This window comes from Gadus chalcogrammus, chromosome 11 (genome assembly GCF_026213295.1).
Source record: "Gadus chalcogrammus isolate NIFS_2021 chromosome 11, NIFS_Gcha_1.0, whole genome shotgun sequence".
Classification (NCBI taxonomy): Eukaryota; Metazoa; Chordata; class Actinopteri; order Gadiformes; family Gadidae; genus Gadus; species Gadus chalcogrammus.
The window spans coordinates 14,244,191-14,258,774 of NC_079422.1; the positions used below are offsets into that span (position 1 = coordinate 14,244,191).

Sequence of the window (14,584 nt, forward strand, 5' to 3'; positions counted from 1 at the left end):
AGCACAATGTAACTATCTGAGGTAGTGTTTCTTTTCAGCATTCAGTTTTCCAGCCCAATGGACGAAGTTTTCACACAGCAAGAAGATTCATCTTCTTCCAACCCTAAAACTGACAGGAAAGTGGTTTGGAGAGATAATGCCTAAATATATGAGCACAGTTTTAAGATGGATCTCAACATAACATGTCATAATTCAGATAATTTGAGCCTCTGCTGACAGGTCTGATCCAGCAGCTGAGGAGACTGATCAGTTTTCACTATTGGGACACAATTGTGAATGAATTGAGTTTCTCCTCTTATTTTTCTTTCCATCTTGTGACACGCAGACACCCGCAGCAGCAGATGTTTCCGCCTCGCCTGGGTGATCTTCTCCGTCCCCACTTTGCAGCTCATCAACGTTCACTTTCCCCTGGTTACTCATCCCTGCTGCCTAATGAGCGCAATCGTCTGCTCTCTAAAGTGAGGTCAACAGAGGGCTCCTCTGATTGGCTCCTAATGAGATAGAAATTAAAGAAGTGGTGCCGGGAGTACTTCCAGACCCCAACGTTTTTACTCCGGGTAATCCCAGGCAGACGGTGGCTACCCATGCATCTTATGTGACACATTAGTACCCTAATTGAATAAAAAGAAGGGTCCCTACTCGAATGAACAGCAGCGCAGAAGTGTTGTGAGAGGCATAGCTCGTCTGAAGAGGCTCACAGCGGATGCATCTTTGCCCTGGGCGAAAGATGCGAAAGGACGCGCAGGCCAGAGTGGATGTAGGCCTACTTAAGTGCATCAACCTTGTGGTTATTGGATGCTTAGACTCGTAAATGATCAAAGCAGGGCAAGACAGGTTTATTTTTTTGTGGGGTTCTAAGTTTCCAGCAGGACCCAGATAATAGGCAGCTCCCGTAGGGACACTCGACCCGATGCACTGGGAAACTGTAAGTGGACATATTCCCAACTAATCTATTTTTTTAGGATGTCAACAGTATTTTGGTGCAGTAGAGTAAGGGACGACGGGAGACAGAGCCCTTTGGGGAGTTTCCATCCTAAATCCTAAATCAACTTGAACACACAAGCTGCTCCTGGGACGGTGGGGAGAGGGGAAGGGGGGTTCTGAAGCAGTCGTCCGGATAACTTTGCTCGATCCTTATTAATTACAATCGAAAAATAGTAAATGGAACAGTATGAACAAAAACTGTTGAGATTGAGGAGAAAACACAGAGACAGTTTGAGAGAAAACAGATACACAAGTGCAGAAAAAAAAAGCCTACGGACAAAATATTGACGACGGGTCAATGAATTTGACCTTGAGGTGGCTGGGTGTGATGCTACCATGGCTCCTGGGCACCTGATCACTGGGGCTTCATGGCTATTTAATCGTATTACGAATGGGTCCATGGTTAGATCTCTGATTTACCACTTAAGATGGCTCATGTACAAATGCACTGGAGTTCAAGAGCCAGCCAATCCATACTTACCTTCATTCCACACCTGGGAAACACATTGGTGAAACCGGCATTCTGTCCATTGGAGCAAAGTGATAGTTCCACGCACTTTTCCAGATGTGAAATTCTATTACACAGAGATGTGACCTCGATGACGCCTGCCAATCAACAGACAGTTCTAAGAAGCAAAAGTAAAAGGAAAAAGGGTTCACCACACAACTATAATAGCTACTCAATGTGCGATAAATGTGTGCTAACAGGTTTAAAGCGCATACTAAAGTTTGGAAAAGCCACAAGAGCAACGGTGTGATTGTATCATATAGACATATACTACCACCACCCACTTAATCTGCCTTGACTTGCTTTATACGTTGTAGTGCCCCAGAAAAGCCTAGGGGAGGCGCTTCACCACTCAGACGCTAGACGTGCTGAATAGGCCATGAAGTTAAGACCAAGCCATATAGTAAATGGGATAATCTGGGTTTAAAGAGCTGGGAGTGGTGACGCAGGGCTTTACGTTGCCCTAATGGATACTCAGTGACACCTGCCCTCTCCCTGACCACCACAGCCTTCCTTGCCCAACTTCCTTAGGCCAGCTGTGGGGCGCTGCATTCAAATCTCACCCCTGGCCCTTCCCGACCGCCAGAGAAGACGTTAACTACATAATAAAGATACAACGGCATTCAGGGCTCTGATTAAACCGACATGGCCATCAGCGGCTTTTGTATGATGTAATCGATTGGAGAATGATAAAATGCCTGATTTTCCAACCCCTTTTCCATCATCAAAGGCATGTCTTGGGGAGACTGTGTTAAGATGGTTCTTTGACAGCCCACTCCCATTAATCTCCCTCTCACTCTATATGTCTGTCCTTCTATTTTTCTTTCGATTTAAGCTTCTCAGCTGTTAACAGTATGTGCTCTCTCTTCTGGCATGATGAGGATAGAAGCATACGAAGGGTATCTTTGGATCCGGTTTTTATTACAGTCTTTGATCCGTTGCTGTATAGCTCAAAGCATCTGGGAAGATTTCTGCAAATACATCAACTTAAAAGGGTCAACCAATGCTATTTAAAAAAAAAAAAAAGAGCATGATGCTATAAAATGGAATATACACTACAGTCTTAGTAGACAGGATATTGAGATGTCATTCGTTGATTTGATTAACTATTGTACACAAATGTGGAAAATTGCTTCACAGGTTGGTTACAACACATCCAAGTAAATCACAATAATACTGGTGGTCTTTCAAGTAATCTTAAGTGCATGACCTTTTGAGTTTAGGGGTCTAAAATATATATGCTTCATTATGGAGGATTATGGTGAGGGAAGAGGATTGGTGTAGGCCTACACCCACTGTCGTGCTGTATAATTTTGCTACCGCAGTAACTGGTGTGTCCCCCCAAAAAATCCAAACTTTCCCATCCGACCCACAGAGGGCGATATGGCAACACGGCAACATCCAGTAACTTAGTACGGGCTAGATGCGCTGGTCAAGCTTTATAAAGAACGAATAGAAAATTGACCTGAATAAAAACAATAGCCATGTAGACCTATACAAATAGAGTTTCAGCCTTAATACGAACTGTGTGAACTGAATATCATTTGAAACACGTCATATTTAATGTATACACCTTATTAGCTATGAGAAAAGAAAATGCCGATGAGCACATTGTTGACCAGGGTGATTGAGATCGCTATAGATAGGCCTACTGGTAATAGCAGCGCATGAGAAAGTTCTAAATGCAGTTGGTTGCTCATCGTGTTAAAATGTACAGTGGTTGGAAACAGTGGTATGCAGTACTGTGGTGCTCCCTCTCTCTATCGGTGTCACTCGCTCTCTCTCTGACTCACACCCCCCCCCCCCCCTCTTTCTCTCTGAGGACGGATAAGAGATGGGCGGGGTGAAGTACAGCTGACATCCAGTCCAAAGAGCTCCCTTTACGCAGAAGAAAGCGAACAGGTCCAGCGCTCATAACAGTTAACTTTATCACCATTTTTTTTAAATATAGAGGAGGAAGAGTGCTGATTTTACGTATTCAGCCCATTTAATTTGGAATATATATCTTTTTGATATTGAGCGAGAGATAACATTTAGGATCGACGCGTTGGAAGAACCGGAGAAGCGATAGTTGGGGTGCATGCCAACCAAGTGCGACTTGCTATCTTATTCATGCAAATTCATAAAGTCATCATAGGCGTGCCTTTGGGCGATGGAGTCACAGTCGGACGACCATACCCCTTGGAGGAACATCAGCGATCTGCAAAGCCTGTGATGTGCAGACAGTGCAGTGTTCGGACACATTGACATCAGCAGCAGCAGCACCTCGGACATGTTTCGCAAGTTCTAAAAAAAGGCGAAAGGAAAGACGAGACGGGCACACTTCTCTCTACAACTCTTCTTGACCATCGAGTCGAGCCTCCTTCGTTCTGCGACACACTCGCAAGGATTTTATACGTTCCGTTGACAGCCTTCCATACCCCCAATTTCTTGGTGTAGTGTGCCATTTTAAATTACTTGACTAAATTATTTTTAAAAAATCAGCGATTTAGTCGAGGTGGGTTTAGATTATACTGTAGCGAGTCTCGCTGATGAAGCCCAACAAGCAGCGGTCAACTTAATACAACTCGCTCCCAGTCTATCTCCCTTAACTTCTTGAAAAACTTCCACCAGATCCACTTAATATCACTGTACACTTTGAATTATCTTCCCACGATGTCCGAGGACGACATCAGCTCCGCCGCCACCGGCAGCTCGGTGCCCGGGCTGCCCGACGGCAGCAGAAGCAGCAGCAGCAGCAGCAGCAGCAACGTCAGCGTCCTGAGCTGGGAGCAAGTGCAGCGTCTCGACGCCATCCTCACGGAGACCATCCCCATCCACGGCCGGGGCAACTTCCCCACCCTGGAGGTGAAGCCAGGGCAGATCGTCAAGGTGGTGCGTAGTCGGATGGAGGAGAAGCACATCCACGTCCGCGACGTGCGGCTGAACGGCTCCGCCGCCAGCCACGTCCTCCACGAGGACAGCGGGCTGGGCTACAAGGACCTGGACCTCATCTTCTGCGCAGACATGAAGGGGGAAAGTGATTTCCAGATCGTGAAGGACATTGTTTTGGACTGTCTTCTAGATTTTCTGCCCGACTGCGTCAACAAAGAGAGAATATCGCCGTTAACGTTAAAGGTAGGCCAACACGACCACCCTAAATGGGTCCGTTTAATTAATGCAGTAATGAACCGATTATAGAAACTCGATCCATCTGCACCGTTCAGCGATAAGGTGCGCATGGCTTGCTTTACAATTAGATTAGCCGAGTGATAGGCCTATAGTTGGGTTTCTGTGGTTAAGAGGATGACGTTAAACCAATTGCCTTGAGCCACCTAGATCCCACATTCTAGGGCAAGTATACCTTATGGGCTTTAATGGCGTCAATCAAACTGGGAATAAATATAACCTGACGTGAGAATGGCACAAAATAGCAATGATTGTCAGATCAGTTGTGTGTGTGGCAGATCAAGTGTCGTTTTATTCCCCAGTTGCAGCAGACGTCACAGTGTAAACACATGTCACACTGGCGCCATCTTGGGTCCCAAATCAAATAAAAAACACCGTACAAATATAGGCTATAAATAAAAAGTTAAAGTGTAGAAGTCGGACATGGGTCTTGACCGCAAGATAGTTCCAATTTGTTTGCCTTTATTCAGTTCACTCATCCCATGATTCGGTTTCGGTTTATAGCCTATTAAGGGTGTTTAAAGTGTATTACAAATAAAAACTGTTTATTTCGGCCGCACAGCATCATTCAGAATTCAGAGATGTCGCAGGATTTTTTAGGGAAATCACATGTCTTTATATTCAATGAATATTGAATGGCATATGGAATCATGTACTCACTCTCCTCTTCTCTCTTCTTCTCTCCATGACACACACACACACACACACACACACACACACACACACACACACACACACACACACACACACACACACACACACACACACACACACACACACACACACACACACACACACACACACAAACTGAATCACTCAGGAAGCATATGTGCAAAAGATGGTGAAAGTGTGCAACGACTCGGACCGTTGGAGCCTCATCTCGCTCTCCAACAACCGGGGGAAGAACGTGGAGCTAAAGTTCGTGGACTCTCTCCGGCGGCAGTTTGAGTTCAGCGTGGACTCCTTCCAGATCCGCCTGGACTCCCTGCTGCAGTTCTACGAGTGCTCCGAGAACCCCATGGCTGAGACCTTCCACCCCACCGTCGTGGGCGAGAGTGTTTACGGCGACTTCGGCGCGGCCCTGGACCACCTGTGTCACAAGGTTATCTGCACGCGCAACCCCGAGGAGATCCGCGGCGGGGGGCTCCTCAAGTACTGCCACCTGCTGGTGAGGGACTTCCGGGCGGAGTCAGAGACGGAGATGAAGTCGCTGCAGCGCTACATGTGCTCCCGCTTCTTCATCGACTTCTCGGACATCGGCGAGCAGCAGCGCAAGCTCGAGTCCTACCTGCAGAACCACTTTGTGGGGCTGGAGGACCGCAAGTACGACTACCTGATGACGCTGCACGGCGTGGTCAACGAGAGCACCGTGTGCCTGATGGGGCACGAGAGGCGCCAGACCCTGGGGCTGATCGCCATGCTGGCGGTGCGCGTGCTGGCCGAGCAGAACGTTATCCCCAACGTGGCCAACGTCACCTGCTACTACCAGCCCGCCCCCTACGTGGCAGACGGCAACTTTAGCAACTACTACATAGCGCAGGTGCAGCCCATGTTCGCCTGCCAGCAGCCCGCCTACTCCACCTGGCTGCCGTGTAACTGAGCTCCGGTTCCGGCCGAGGGAAAACGCAAGGGAGAGTCAGAGCGGTTGGTTTTGAGGAAGTGCCGGCCAAACCTTGAACCCCCCCCCCCCCCCCCCCCCTCCCCCCAGTGATGTTTTTGTTCGTATTTTTATTTTTATTTTTTGCAGCTAAAAGAAGCAGCTAAAAGGAAGAAAGGAAGAAAATGACTCTGCATCTTAATGTTTTGCATCAAAGCTTGTCTTTTTGTTGTTCATACTTTGAGTTTGAATGCTAAGCGAAGAACAGTTGGCTCTCCAAGCAGAATAGTCACTGTGAATATAACCGATTTGCCGCCCTAGGGGCGATTTTTAAGTAATTATCGAAATTGGGGAAAAAAATCAACCTGTGATGGCTTAAAATTCTGAGTCGCTGCAGAATTTCCACTGACTCTGTCCCAGAAGGACTGATGCTGTCCAGAAAGCGATTAGCCAACACATCTCCATAGCAGGGCCAACACTCCTTACCTGGAGGCAACACTTGTTCGTCAAACAACTCAACTACAAACAGGCCCGTTTCTTCTCAGGGGTGGACGGTCGCTCTGTAGCCTCATTTGGTGTTTTCATTCATGTATTCATTAATCTCTCTCTCTCTCTCTCTCTCTCTCTCTCTCTCTCTCTCTCTCTCTCTCTCTCTCTCTCTCTCTCTAGATGAGCAGAGGAAAGGTTGTCATTATGAGGCAGAATGGCAAAACCTCTTTACTATTCATTTGGATATAATGATGGTTGTTTACAGACCAAAGATTTTGATTATTTCTAAAAGATAATACCCAGGTTTTCATGGGAAGAATGAAACATTATATATATTTATATATATATATATATATATAATGTAAAATGTATTTGTATATGTTCATATGTGTTTAATAATAAGTGCCTAAGGCCTTTCTGTAGGCTGAAAAGGAGATAAAGGTTTAAAAGGGGCGTGTGTATGGTGAAGCCTCACACTCTGCTAACCGTCACACACACAACAGCAGCACCCTTGGCCTGTGAATGTACGTGTGAAATTACATTTCGTGCGCAGTTGTGGTCGATGTGGCCATGGACAAAGACCAAGAAAAATAGGGTGCCCTGTGTTACTGTTTTATAGTTAAAGGTGCAGATAATACTTTTTTGGAGCAGCAAAGTATGGGATTGATTGGTTGTTGCAAAATCCTGTTTATAACAAATAGTCTGTTTATATTTTTCCATCAAGCAAATACACCTCTTAAGAAAACTAAAACCTCTGGAACGGTACTAGATATATACCTAGACAAGAAGGATCTTACTCATTGGTCAATGGTGAACAGGGCCAATCATTCAATATGATTGGTTCACAGTAGGCTAAGCTCCAGGCGTAGCTCCATATATAGTTCCTGTATAGTCTGTATCCGTGAATCACATATCTCATGTATTGCGCTCACCACCAAACTTGAAGGAAGTACCCGAAAGAGAGACCGAGCTAGATTGGTTAAGAGAGAGAATGGCTGTGTTCACAGAAATCAGTAGACAGAGAGCCTGGTGTGCTGCCCATGCACTCCCTCACTCAGCCATATTTGCAGAGACACCTCAGATGAGGGGACAGTATTTGCTGTAGCACCCAAGCAGGGAATTCCGCAGGTGCTGACCAAGGCGTAGGACTGAGCCCTGCTGTGTCTCTGTCACTTATTGGATATGGAGAGAGGAGGCCCTTGAATTGAGGAAGGAAGGAAAAGAACAGGAAACTAAAGTGCCAAATAAGCCACAGTACGCTTGAATGTGATCTCATTGGTTAAAAAAAGTGAGACATTTTGATGTTGATATTGAGACTGAGCTAAAGAGAGGGGGTAGATGCAGGGAGAGATTGAAGGGGGAGAGTGAGCGCAGGACAGCGTGGACAATGGAAGAGTTTGAAAGAGAGGCCTGGAGAGATGGGTGCAGCTGGTGCTGGGGTTCAGACCCCCAGGCCCCCTTGCTTTTTGGCACTTGCTGTCCCGCTTAAAGTAAGGGTGCTAACTTTAGTTTATGCTGCAGGTCTTCATCTTTTTGGGGGAAACCAGAGTGATCTCCGGTTTTTTTCTTGAATCAGATTTTGCATATACGTGTGTGTGTGTGCGCGCGTCCATGTGTGTGTCTGTGCGTCTGGTGGTGTTCTCTCATCCAATAGGAATTCTGTTTTGTTTGCTCGGTCTTACATACTCCCGATTATAATCTGCTTTATTGATTTCTTTCCGAAGGACCATCCATTTTTGACACTAACCTGTGGATTGTGTGGGCAATGTGTTGTCGTTTTAAAAGCTCTGTACAGAGTTGACTTTCTAGCTAGCTCTAGTCTGCCTGTCTTTTAGTACTGTGCCTGTCGGTTTAGAGATTGTTGGTTTCTGCATTGTCTTGTACATGCATTGTTTAAAATGTCAATTTTCGGCTGATGCAGTCTTTACAATGAACCTTAAAGATACACGGAAAACAATCCGGTCTTGTAAGTATATTTTTTATGATTGTCATTTTTAAAAAAACATTTATCGGACACTGCAGCCATTGCAGCGCTTTTGAATCTGTGATCAGACTGCAACGGATAAGTTCCCAATAGCCTTCTGTTCGTTTTTTTCTCCTTTTTTTGCAGTTCTTATACTTTTTGTTGCTGATGAGAAAAACATTTCAATCAATAAAAAAAAAGATAACTAAACTCCGCTGTGTCGTGTGTTCTAACCTCCTGAGTTGGCCCTTCCTGACTTTAGTACCACACATATGACGTTGAGTGCACTTCATAATGCAAAGCCACATAAGCTACCGGCTGTTTACTACCTTATTGTGAATTGATCCATCTTCTTCACATGCATGGATTATGTTTTCATATATACGTGTGTTTTCTTTTTAATCAAGAGTGTTTTTTATTTGTGGTTAATAATAAAATGGACAAGACACAACATTGATATGACTGATAAAACCCAAACCACAGAGACACATACTGTGAAATATATATTTCTTTAATTTTTCCTTATCGGCTCTTAGCAGGGTTCTGATGGTCGACTAATCAGAGGCCCTCCCATGCCAGGGACCTACAGGATTTATAGGCCCATTCAGATCTCAAGCCCTGGGCTACGACTGCAGGGAAAGACCTGCTGGTGATAGTGGTTGGACCTGCATATGTCCTCCCAAAAAAGCGAAAACGCCTGAAAGCGCTTTTTGTGCCTAATGAATATCTTTGCTCGCTCAGCAAATTTTCTCGATTTCCCCGCACACACAACACCTCGTTTCGCACACACTCCCCCGGGTTGTGCACACATTGACACACAAACACACACAGCCAGGCACACAAACACACACACCTACGCACATAAACACACACACCCACACACAAACTCACAAATACACGCCCAAACACCCACAAACACAACCACAAAGTCCCACAGACACACACACGTCTCTCTTTTTAGGACAGTTTCAAATACTCCCCAACAGATTCAGCATTTCTATGCTGTAGGTGAGATAAAACGGGTTTTGATGCAGAAGGAACCGTTTATTATGGGGTGCCTTGGGGCAGGGCGTGAAGTGAGAAACATGTATGCAGAGGAGGTGAGGGACGGATATATTTAGCAGCAATGGTAATGTCATTATCACTGTCACTTAAGCATCTAAGATGATTAATATAGGCCACAAGATGAATGACATGGCAGATCCAGCCAACAGACAAACACACACGCACACACACTCACACAAATGCACACAAATACAGACACAAATACACAAACACAAACTCACATATACACACACACACACACACACACACACACAAATACACCACACACTCCCACAATTGCACAAAAAATACTCACACCCATACACAAATACACACTCACACATACACAAACACACTCACACACACACACACACACACACACACACACACACACACACACACACACACACACACACACACACACACACACACACACACACACACACACACACACACACACACACACACACTTATTGGTTTATACACAGAGAAACCCATTGTATGCAGTGTGCACACATTTTAAGACAAACATGGAAGCTTACAACCATTCCAAATTGTTACAATTGTTACTTAAAATTCATGGTTTGAATGGTGTTTCCACTACTCTTACCAAACAGAGTTGTTATGGGTTGAACTATCATCTTAGCAGTGAAGCTGGACCCGAACATAGGGCATCACTCCATCAGCTCCTTGTCACGGCCTGTTAATCCTTGTGTTGCCACTGTTATTGGAAAGCAATTCCAGCAGCAGTATTGTAGCTACAATGAGCACATATTCGCTGTAAACAAGAGAACCCCCACATACCCTCACACATCTAACCTGGCGTAACGATGGAGCAAATTAACAACGAAATGTGTAAGAATTTCCGTTAATAGTAATGTGTATAAGAAAAGAATCACATCAACAGAGTCGAATACCACAACCCCGAAACATCATCCTACATGTTTCGAATATCGCCCACAGATACAGAGCCCTCGCCATCCCAAGCAAACACAGGGAATTCCGCGTTCCATTTGAAGGGTGTGTTTACAGACTCTTACAGATGGGCTATTGCATAACTTGGAAACATATTAATTTTCCATCATCCTGAGCGCCTGGCTGCCCGCTTATAGCATCTCTGCGGCATGAAAACCGAGTGAGATCAGACATCTTTTTTGACATTTTTCTCGTCATGAATCTTTTAATGAAATAAGTGAGGACATTTGGCAAATGATTTCCACTTAGAAAAGAAACGGCCCGGATTTGGCACATTTAGTTGGGACTACTTCATTCTGCTGATGGTTGCAAAATCAAATGAAGGACTGGGGAGGGCGGGGGGGGTCGCTATTGTTGGTGGTTTATGTTTAGGCTTTGGTGAGTGAAAGCCCATTGTTGTTGCATTTTCTGCCTCATCTGTGAAGTGCTGGGGGCTACTGAACTGGACTTCATTTCAATATGTTAAAGAACAGAAATGAGCACATGTATTTCACACTTATGGACAGCCAAACACACAAGAAAAACACACACGTTTATACATACGTAAAGAGAGCGACACACACACACACACACACACACACACACACACACACACACACACACACACACACACACACACACACACACACACACACACACACACACACACACACACACACACACAAACACACATACACATACACATACACATACACATACACACACATAAACATACACAAACACCCAAGTCAAGCGAGTGGACATATTGCAGTATGGTGAGTTTATACAGTCAAAGCAGCATTCATCATGTTTGTTGTTAACAGTGCGGGGCGGGGGGGGGGGGGCTGTCGGAGTGCGGTAGGTCAGAGACCTACCGCACTATGTTTTTCTGGTCAAGTAAGTCCCGCCTCATACTCTGAGCCTCTAACAATTGACCGGACCCAACTGTGGCACTGTCCGCATCCCTGTTCTCCCTCCCCCCTGCAGCAGCTCAGTCCAGCCCGACACAGCGCGCCGACACTGTGTGTGGTCCTCCCATAAATCAACCAATGTTAGAAACATTGAAATTATTTGAAATGTTGAATACATATATATTTTTAAAGTATATATTTATCCCAATCAAGCCTCCTTTTCTGTAGCGATATGTGTAAAAACAAACCAATACAAGATGCAGGAGGACAGCGGTATGTGTGTCACAGCTGTGCACTCTTCAAATGTGCTACCCGTGGATTTCCCCGATATGCTTGTGGAAACAATTCAGACAAAAACACACAACAGGCACGAAAACACGAATTCCGAGCAAAGTCGTTCAAAGGACGAGGGCAAAGGTGAGCGCGGGTCGGATCCATAGAAGGTTAAAGTCCCTGTAATTGGCTGATGAGTTGTGAGGGGCGTGTTATTGATTTGTACCGGGACGAAATCACAAGGATTATCGTCACTAGAGAAAATGTTTGCCAGAGATGAATGATAGACTGTACATGTAAGGGTATTGTGTTGGTGTGTGTGTGTGTGTGTGTGTGTGTGTGTGTGTGTGTGTGTGTGTGTGTGTGTGTGTGTGTGTGTGTGTGTGTGTGTGTGTGTGTGTGTGTGTGTGTGTGTGTGTGTGTTTGTGTGTGTGTGTGTGTGTGTGCGTGTTAGTGTGTGTGTGTGTGCATGTTAGTGGGTGTGTGTGTGTGTGTGTGTGTGTGTGTGTGTGTGTGTGTGTGTGTGTGTGTGTGTGTGTGTGTGTGTGTGTGTGTGTGTGTGTGTGTGTGTGTATGTGTGTGTGTGTGTGTATGTCACACAGAGAGAAGTTAAATCATTATATCTGACCGCACTTCGCCCCTCGAAGTTCCTCCACATGTAGAAACCTTAATGCAACTTGTGTTTCCAAATGTCAGGGATGACATTAGTCAATCTGCATCAGTGTGCATGTGTGTATGTGTATGTGTGAGATCAAGATTTTATCGTGTGATCTCCCAAACATCAAGCTGTTTGCATTTGCTTTCCTTGTTTTGAGTGTTTTATTGTGATTTAAATACTTATTTGTAGCCATTATATTCATCCAGCTTTTGTATGTAAAATATACTGACTTTATTCATATTACTTTAATCCTATCATTCAAGCACTTCATTCAAAAGTTATTGTTCTGATGCTGATCGGCTCAGAGTCCTGGCGCGGTTCATTAAATGCCTTGAGAACAACACTGATCAAAGTGAATGAATGACTCCCAGCTTGATCCAGTCTGATTGCGGTGTTTGGGTCCTATTTGCACATTGAACAATATCTCCTTTAGACACACTATAATTTGTATTCTGCAGTGGGAAGAAAAATAGACGGGGAATGGAAATGGTACAATAGGCCTACACTGAAACTTAAGGTCTTTATGTGATTAAATCGTTCTGCTGCTTAGGGAATCAGTCGTGGTGTATTCTGCATTGTATTGTGTGTGTTTTTTTCTGTACTGTTGTATTATGCTGCGTCCTCTATCCATGTTCTCCTCTTTTCTGGTCCTGTCTGCCCTATCCTAATGGATCTGCATGCCAGTCGAGTCTACGACGGTGAGGTACCGCTGCGGTTCCTCCGGTGACCTTACAAAGTAAAAGCCTCGCAGTGAAATGGTCAGGAACAGTCATGAGTGAGGTCACTGCTCACACAACGCTTCAATGACCTCAGCGACTGTCTGGAACACTTTAGCGTGATGCATAACACAAGCCATGCACGTAAAAAAAAGTTATATATATATATATATATTTATAAGCACTTTACTGCAATTAGGACGGCGCACTGTGTTCTGCTATTACTAATGGATATCTTTGGCGACGGTTCATGTGGGAAAGTAATCATAATTAAATAAACGACATTCGCCGCAACTTCCCAATGTACTTCAGCCGTCTGTTTCTTATCTGGATGACCATCATGCAGAGTTCATTTTCATCCACATGCAACCATTTAATCGTCAACTATATGCCTGAAAGAGCTCTCAAAATTGCTTTATATTTACAAATGGATGAGGGGATTTGACTTGACCGAATAAGAGCCGGGCGACTGTGTTTTGCCTGACTTGTGTATAGCCGACACAATAGTTTGCTCAGAGAAAACAACCTCAACCGACAACATTTGTTTAGGAGACAAATAAACCCTGTTTCGGCCTGCTCCTCAGTGACCAGGCAAGGGCCCAGATGGCAGCACTGACAAAAGAGCAGGGTAATACGAGGCACCGGTGAAGAGATGAAAGACAATTCTCCTGTGGATGGGGAGAGGTTGAAGACTACCGACACAGAATCTGCCCCTGAATCACTGTGCTGGAGGCACCGGGATCATCAGCTGTATCGCTGTCCAAGATGACATTATGCTCAAATCAAACTCAGGTTATTTAGCAACAGAATCTCAGTGGAGGAGGGCTAAGACCCCCCCCCCCCCCATTCACACATGTGTGTGTGTGCGTCCACTTGGTTGTGTGGTTTGTGTGTGTGTACATATGTGTGTGTGTGTGTGTGTGCGTGCGCGTGCGTGTGTTTGCATGTGTGTAATGTGTGTGCGTATGTATGTTTGCGCGTGGGTGGTTGTTGACGCCCTCCCAGAACGTCCTCATCCCCTCCTCAAAAAAGTACTGGACGGTTCACAGAACAGTAATTCATTGTCTGACAGCTGTTTTATTTTCTGAGTCTGGCATTGCTTGAGTCCTGGGCTATAATTCCTCTCTCACAAAACACACACACACACACACATACACACATACACACACACACACACACACCCTTAGCTGTCCATCGTGTCCGATGATGACGCTTGCTCCCGGGATGGGGGTGGGGGAGGGGGGGGGGGTTCAATGACATTGACCGCTGGTGCCACTTCTCATGGGCGTAGAGTCCGATCCTTGAGCCACACATTCGTC

At 45.2% G+C, this 14,584-nt stretch overlaps 1 protein-coding gene across 1 annotated transcript; it reads left to right on the forward strand.

Annotated features, from left to right (window-relative positions):
• Window positions 1-3,325: 3,325 nt before the first annotated feature.
• Window positions 3,326-6,352, forward strand: tent5aa (terminal nucleotidyltransferase 5Aa). Its single transcript, XM_056601592.1, has 2 exons — window positions 3,326-4,609; window positions 5,481-6,352. Exons 1-2 carry the CDS (start codon window positions 4,148-4,150, stop codon window positions 6,258-6,260), a joined length of 1,242 nt encoding a protein of 413 aa, XP_056457567.1. The 5' UTR covers window positions 3,326-4,147; the 3' UTR covers window positions 6,261-6,352.
• The last annotated feature ends 8,232 nt before the right edge of the window (window positions 6,353-14,584 follow it).

Excerpts from the sequence above, each read along its gene's own strand:
- tent5aa (XM_056601592.1), top strand. The coding sequence starts at position 4,148 with ATGTCCGAGGACGACATCAGCTCCGCCGCCACCGGCAGCTCGGTGCCC. Across the intron at positions 4,610-5,480 it reads TATCGCCGTTAACGTTAAAG|GAAGCATATGTGCAAAAGAT; the intron begins GTAGGCCAACAC and ends TGAATCACTCAG.